The 7589-nt window shown below is 55.0% G+C and overlaps 1 protein-coding gene across 1 annotated transcript in view; it reads left to right on the top strand.

The window, feature by feature from the left end:
* Nucleotides 1–7589, top strand: part of COL27A1 (collagen type XXVII alpha 1 chain) — a 129093-nt gene that overhangs the window by 81420 nt on the left and 40084 nt on the right. Inside the window, exon 28 of the mRNA XM_035016598.1 lies at nt 3568–3621. Coding sequence (XP_034872489.1) covers nt 3568–3621 — 54 coding nt within the window. The remainder of the gene's footprint in view (nt 1–3567; nt 3622–7589) is intronic.

Raw genomic sequence — 7589 nt, 5'->3', positions numbered from 1 at the left:
GGGGGGACCCCATCTATTTTCCCAAGGGTGATATTGGGGGCAGGGAGGGGTGGCTCTCATCCTGAGCCCTCGCAGCTTCTGCTCCCTCTATCTCTGCTGATGGAGGATGGAGCCCAGGAGGGGCTCTCACTGGGAGCCAAGGCTTGGGCTCAGGGCTGGGAGCCCCCTCTGGGGAGGGGGAGAAGTGGGCTTCAGGCAGGTGGAGAGGGTATGGAGGAAGGGACTAGCCCAGGCAGGATTCCAGGGCAGGACTAGGGAACGATGAGTTTGGGCTGCCCAGGTCCCTCCAAAGGCCAGACTGAGAGACTCCCTGGAGTCTGATGAGGGAGGAAATGGGAGCCTTGGAGGGTCTGAATCCAAGGAAAGCATGCACATACCACTTCTCTGTGCCAATGAGGGAAGCAAAGCTAGCTCAGTTCCCAAACTTTTCTGTGCACCGGCTGTGTACTGGGCCTATGCTCAGCCCTGAAGGTGCAGGAATGATAAGAATCACACCTGCTGGGGCGCTTGGGTGGCTCAGTCAGTTAAGCATCTGCCTTCGGCTCAGGTCATGATCTCAGGGTCCTGGGATTGAGCCCCACGTCGGGCACCCTGCTCAGTGGGGAGTCTGCTTCCCACTCTTGGCTCTTCCTCTCTCTCTGCCTCTCTCCCCCTGCTCATGGTCTCTCTCTCTGTCCGTCTCAAATAAAATCTTAAAAAAAAAAAAAAAATACATCTGCTTTTAAGATCCTGTCTAGTGGGAGTGCCAAGTATAAACGTCCTCTCACTCATTAACAGAATTTTTCCGAGCACCTACTACGTGCCAGGCAGTGCTAGGCGCTGAGGAGAGATATGGAGGGACTAGCCAGGGATGAGAAGCCTGGACACAAGTAACCATCATCCCAAGAGAGAGGTGCTGAGCAGCAGGTGGTTCTGTCTGTCTCCTCTAATCCTTTCGATGAGATAGAAAACTCAAAGTACAGAGGTGAGATGAGAGCCAGCACTCCGGGCTCCTGATGGTGTATTTTCCCCTGTTAATGAGGAAGAGGAGAAGCCATTTCTGGCCCGGGGCTGGAGGGGCTGGTTGGTGGGCTGAGGAGCCCAACCTGTGATCTGAGGTTTCCTAGCCCACCCAGCCTGAAGGCTGCTGTCCCATCCCCCTCCTCAGGGTTCATGGGACCCAAGTTCCAGGGCCCAGCAGATGCTCCTGGAGAGGCAGTGATTGGGGACCATCCATGTGGGAGGTGCCCAGGCAAGGGTCCATTATCAAACTGTAGCTCTTGGGCCCCTGAACCTCAACCTCTCAGGGCCTCAGTCTCTCCATTTGTCCACTGGGGAGGAGGAAAGCTTGGAATGGAGTTGCTGGGACAAAATGGAAGGCCAGTGGAAGATGGGAAAACAGTGGGGCCGTCCAAGCCAGCACATGGAAGGAAGCTCCTGGCTGCCTCTGAATCCCCTACCTCCAGGGCTCCACTGACCTCCGCCCTGCTCTGGGTCCCCGCACGTCCCACTGCTCTGGAGGTTGGCTCAGACCGAGTGAACTCAGTCACGTGCTGCCTTCAGCCCCCAGGGTTGCCGTTGACCTGCCACTGCTGCAGTATGGGGCTGGTCGCTCGGACCTCTTGGGGCTCCTTCTAAGCCAACCAGCCGCCCTGGTGCTGCTGGGGACGCAGTGTAGCACCAAGGTCCAGAAATCTGACTTCAGATTCAGACACGTGTGAGTCAAGTCCTGGCCACTTACCAGCTGGGTGATTGTTGGCAGTATTCGTAGCTTCTCTGCGCCTCCATTTCCCCATCTGCAAGCCAGCACAGAACTCCCTTCATTATGAGATTACTGTGAGAAATCAGTGATACCAGTGTCTGATGGCATGCCTAGCACACAGTCTGCATATACTAAGCGTTTAATGACTGGCAGTAGAAATAATTACTATTTGGTAGCTGTGTTAATTACCAGTATTCCTTTAAGACTACTACCATTAAGGTCACATTTCTGATGACACTGTTCACGTCTGATGAGCAGTTTCCCACTTTTCCAATCATGTGAACATCCACGTTCTCCTACAGCCCCATTGAGGTGAGCTGAGATCGTTATCCTCATGGCCTGGGGGACTGAGGACCAGTCAGACTCCCATCTCTGACCCCCTCCCACATTGAGAGAGCTGAGAGCTACCCTTTACTGAGGACTTTCCGTGTCATTTTGTCTTCCCAGCAACTCCAGGAGCTAGGGATTCTTCTTACCCCATTTCATAGATGAGGAAACTGAGGCCCACAAGTTGAAATCACTTGCCAAGGTCACAGAATTAGGAAGCAGCAGAGCCGGGATTTGAACCGGTTCTCTGAGGAAGCAGTCTGTTCTTTTGAGTACTCTCTTCTACTGCCTCAAAGTTAAGACTTGGCTCCTGAAATTTCCCAGTGACACATTGCGTGCCTTCTGCAGTCCGAGATCCCGCTATAAAATGGCTCATTCTCACCCAATCTTCCTGTCATCTGCCATCTGGGAGTCAGCTCTGCCTTCTTATTGGGCCAAGTGTGGGTCCACGCCCTGCTTGCTCTGCTGACAAGGGGCAGGTTAGAACCCAGCCCCATACGTCAGCCCTTTGGCAGCAGCTGACTGAGGGTCTGCACCCCTCTAGGCCATGGGGAGGGAGAAAATGGAACAAGTTTTTCCCGAGGCCCCAAATGGAACTGGGCCTCTCCCTGGTGTTTGGAGGGGGATGAAGCCGCCTCTTCCTTGTAAAAGGAGCACGCCCAGTCTGAGACTTGCTGGGAGGCTCCTGGAGGGGTCCTGGCCAGCCGGCCATGGGTGAAGGCGTTGTTTGGTGGATATAGCTGGGGCCGGAACCCAGAAGAGAGATCAGGCATGAGGCAGCCCGCCTCCTCTCTTCTCCCTTCTACCTTCTGTCCTCTTCTGTTGTTAGATTGTTCGTAGTTTCTCCCAACAGATTCCTCAATTCTGGTCATAGGCCTGTGCCCTGCCGGTTCAAAGAACAAAGGCAATCCTGTGTCATCCTTCCCTCCCTCCCTGTCGCTCCCTTGCCTCTTGTCATTCCTGCATCAAACCAAGATAACGGGATGGCTTTCCTGGGCCAGGCCCTGCTCCCTTCTCCCCTGCCTCCCCCTCCCTCACCTTGGGGCTGTGGTCTGCTTCTTTCCCCTCGTACCCCAGGGCTCTTTCTGCCTGGTCAGAGCCTCTTGGATGGCTGTCAGGTGATGTTCAGGGTCAGGGCAGGGGACAGAACATGGGCAGGCGTATTCTCCTTGCTAATGGAAGGAGAAAAGGGGAAATGGACATTTGAGGAGACTTTTGGTCAAGAGTGTCATGGTAGCTTCTGGTTGTTGATTTTGAGATACAGAAGGAAATGGCTCATCCATCCAGGGAGGCTTCTCCTCACTACCAGATTCCTGGGAGAGGTGGAGGCCCACCACATTGAACTGACTTGTGCTGAGGGTTATAGCCTGTGGGACAGCTTTTCCCACTGGGCCAAGTCCTTCTATGTGCAGCCAGGCTTTGCCCCCACACTCCTAGCCTTCCCTGTTGCCCTTGCTACCAGAAAGGGGGCTTCTCCAAACTCTTTCTCATCCCCACAGGGTCCTCCAGGATCTCGAGGCCTACCAGGCGTGAGGGGAGCAAAGGGACGCCAGGTAAGTGGGGCCCAGCCCCCAGGAGGCTGGCACTGGCAGGGGCCACCTGACAGGGAGACTACCTCCTGCTCCTTGCCCCCTGCCCAACCCTGAGACCTGTGACTTTCACGGCATCAGGCAGGGTTTCCAGACTCATGCCGGGCCTGGTTCTCAGCCTGGCACCCCCTTTCCAGCTCGTCTTTTCCAGCCCATTTCTGAACACCAGGCTTTGCCATCCCATGGGTACAGACAGGGTCTGTGGTACCAGCGTTTTGTCCATTCATTTGTTCATTCATTCATTCCACCACCATTTATTTAGCACAGACTATGTGCCGGCCACTGTTGGAGGCTCTGTAGATACCACGGGAGGGTGGGAGAGGCATGACCCCTGCCTGCCCTCATGGCTCAATCAAGTAGGTCAAAGAGATAGTATCAGGTCATAGGCACATAGGTGGTGAAGCAGAAGTAGCTTGGGAGCCTGGACAGGGTATCAGAGCATGCTTCAGGGCTTCAGGGAGAGGAGGGTACTGGAGCTGGGCCAGGTTCCAGGCAAGGGAAAGCCCTAAGGTAAGAGAAGGTGTGGCATGTTTAGGGGTCTCCACTAGCTCCCCAGAGGGGCAGGGGAGAGGGATGAGACCAAGAATTAGCAGGTGGCAAGTCCGCAAACCACAGTTAGGCCTATGGCCTATAGGCCTGTAGTTCCCAGGGTAGTGGGGAGCCGTAGAGGACTTTAAACAAGGGCTGGCCTGAGCACAAGCGCCAGAGGTGATCACTGGTACTTACTATGTGTCAGGTGCTATCACGCATATTAACTCATTCGGTCTTCAACACTACTCTATAAAGAAGGTGCTAGGCTTCGTTCCATTTTACACGCCAGGAAACTAAGGCACTGAGAGGTTAAGTCAGTTGTCTCAGGTTGCACAGTTAGAAAGTGGCAGAGCTGGGATTTGAACCCAGGGAATCTGGCTCTCTTGCACAGTGAATGTAATCTCATTTTCAGTCGTGCAGGGAGGGCTGATGAGTGGTTTTTTGCCCCCAGCTGATGTATGGGTGCTGGGATAGGCAGCCTTGTAGAAGGGAACCCCAATGGCACAGGGAGAGCCGACAGCCCAGTCCTGATATCCAAGCTCCATACGGGGAATCTGTGATTAGTCTCCTCTTGGCTGAATTTCAAGTGGTTTTAAATTTTTCCCCAAACCAGATGGCTAGCAGTCAGCCTGGGAGAGGGGGGGGATTAGGAGGCATTCCTCTGGCCCAGCAGGGCCCCTCCCACTGCCATGTCCTGGGTCTCTGCAAGTGGACCCAGGCCCATTGGCAGCCAGTTCCACCTGGACCCTGTGCACATGGCCTCCTGCCCCAGGAAGCCAGATTCGCTGGAGATTCGGGTCCTCAACTCACCGAGCTTGCTCCAGCTGTCTCTAGCACCCCTTCCCAGTGGTGGCTCCAGGAATGTAGTCCTGCTTGAGGAAACCCAGGCTCCCCACCACATCAAAAGTGTCCAGGGCTGGGAGGGAAGTGTTGGGAACATGAGCTCCTCCCCCCTGCTGGGTTTGGCAGGAATGCAAAACCTGTGGGATCGGCGCCCTGGGTCCCCGGCCTAATAGTCCGCCATCGGCCACTTCGCAGGGGGGTTACCTAGAGGGGCACCCATCATGCCTGCAGAAGAGCTCAATTCTGGGCAGGCCCCCATGTAACAACTGGCTTGTCAAGTGATCTTAGCAAGACTTTGCCACCCTCTGAGCCTCAGTTTCCCCATATGTGCCATGGGTAAGGTACAGGGCCCTGCCTGCGTCTCTGCCGATGTGCAAGAGGGGACAAGATGGGGCCTCAGGCCCTCGGCTCCTGTAGAACTGCTGACAGGGTCTGGATCCACAGACCTCTGTTGAAAGGGGGGGCTCTGGGGTCCGACAGAGACAAATCTCAGCCTTCCCAGTTACCGGTTCTGGGACCTCAGGCCAGTTTCTTAACTTCTCTAAGACTTAGCGGATGACATTAGGAGGAGGTCGTGAGGACCCAGAATTTGAACTCACATCAGCTGGATGCCCATTTTTTGTTTTCACCCCCCACCACAACTCACTGCTTATCAGTGTGGGAGTGAGCGCTCCGTCCGAGGGGGTGTGCAAGTCAGGGACTACAGAAGCCTGCCATGAAGGCTCTGGCCTGGGACAGGGTGTTGGAGGAGACAATGTCTAAAAGCCCCGTTACCTGGGAGACTCTACTCTCTCCCTCCACCAACCACTTTGAAGGAGTCGCGGGGATTCTGAGATACACGTGCCTGACACTGGACTCTGCTCCCATGAATGGGGCTAAGAGCTCAGCAGACCTGGCCTCGAATCGTGGCTCTTCCTCTTTGACCTTGAGCAACTGACTGCGTTTCTCTGGGCCTCTAGTTTTCCTCTGTAAAAAGGGTGAGCCACAGAACTGACTTCTCTGGTTGGCCATGGGATTAAATCCCTTGGCACGTGCCTTGCACATGATGAGCACCTCCCTTTGATCATCCATCCCTTTGTCACAAGAGCTGCAATTGACCAGATTTTCTCTCCCAGCCTGGCTGAAAGGTAGCCCCAGCTTTGACCGCGAGCATCTTCCTGGGGACTGGCTATTAGAGAACAGACATATGGTTCTGATGGAAACCTGGGCCTGCCTCCAGCAGGGCTGGCTGGCCTGTGTTCACTTGGAGAAGGGAGGAAGAGGATGGGGGGACCCTCGGGACACAGGACGAGCTGCAGAGTGGCCCAGAGCAAGGGTTAGCATGTGCAGCTGCCCTGCTCCTGTCCCTGCCCTGGGGAGCCAGGGAGCGAGGGTGGCTGGGGCTCCGTTGCCTGCTCCTCCCTCCAGACAGCAAAGGCTGTGGCCCAATTTCCCCCGAGCAGTGCCGGCTTCCCCCTGAGCTCTCTGGTCTCCCAAGGGATCGCAATCTCCCAGGTACTAGAGGCTTTAGACATTGTCTTCTCCAACATCCTGCTCCAGGGCAGAGCCTTCATGGCGGGCTTCTCTGGGCCCTGACTTGCACACCCTCATGACGGGGAGCTCACTCCCACACTGATAGGCAGTGACAGGTCTTGGTGGAAAGAAATGGGCATCTGGCTGAGTTGGGTTTAAATTCTGGCTTCTCCACTTCCTAGCTGTGTGACCATAGGCTGTTTCCTTATGGCAAAATGAGGATAATAGCTTTTGGTATCATTGCTGCTGCGGCAGTTGCTACTACTATTAGTACAGATCGCATAAACTTTCTCTCAGAAAGGCTTGGATTCCGGGGATGAATAGGGTGCCGTGTGAGTCACACCAAACCGTCAACACTTCTGGGCCTCCACTGCAGTCCCAGAGCAATCCCTTTCCAGGGAGATTTATGGCTCAGCTAGACACAGAGGCCAGGGGCCAGAAGCCATTTCTCAGGAGGGCCCAGATGTCCACCCATCAGCTCAGTCTCTGTCCCAGCTCCTAAGACCTGGGATGTCCCCACCTCAGTCTGGCTCCATCTCCACCAGGCACCTGTCCATGAATCAGGGGCGGAAAGTCTAACACATGGTCTGACAGTGTCCATCTGAGAGAGAGGGGCCCAGAGAGGGGAAGGGGCTTGCCTGGGGCCACACAGCAATCCGGCAGCAGAACAAGGACTAGCACCCACAGCTTCTAATCATATGTTGTATTGGATCTTTGGAAACTCTCAGCTGGTTCTCTGTAGCTTGCTCTAAGCTGCCTGTTCTGAGGAAGGGACTGAATCCAGATCTTCCAGGCCATTCCTCTGTGTCCCTGGCCCTGGGGAGCCTGATGCCTCCTCTGGCAGAGCCAGCTATCCCTGAGCACTTATTAGAGGCCAGGTGCTGAACTGCCTGTGTGCAATACCTCCTGCCTTGAGGGAGAGGTTCTCATCCCCATTTCAGAGACAAGATAACTGAGGCTCAGCAAGGTCGCCTGTCCTGGGCTTATTCAATCTATGAGGCACTATTTAAGGCTGTGGGAGCCCCAGGTAGCTGATAAAAGGAATT

Source organism: Mirounga leonina, unplaced genomic scaffold, assembly GCF_011800145.1.
Source record: "Mirounga leonina isolate KUSES-001 unplaced genomic scaffold, KU_Mleo_1.0 Mir_170, whole genome shotgun sequence".
Classification (NCBI taxonomy): domain Eukaryota; kingdom Metazoa; phylum Chordata; class Mammalia; order Carnivora; family Phocidae; genus Mirounga; species Mirounga leonina.
Note: the sequence above shows the minus strand (reverse complement) of the source record. Positions and strands in the feature narration are given on the sequence as shown.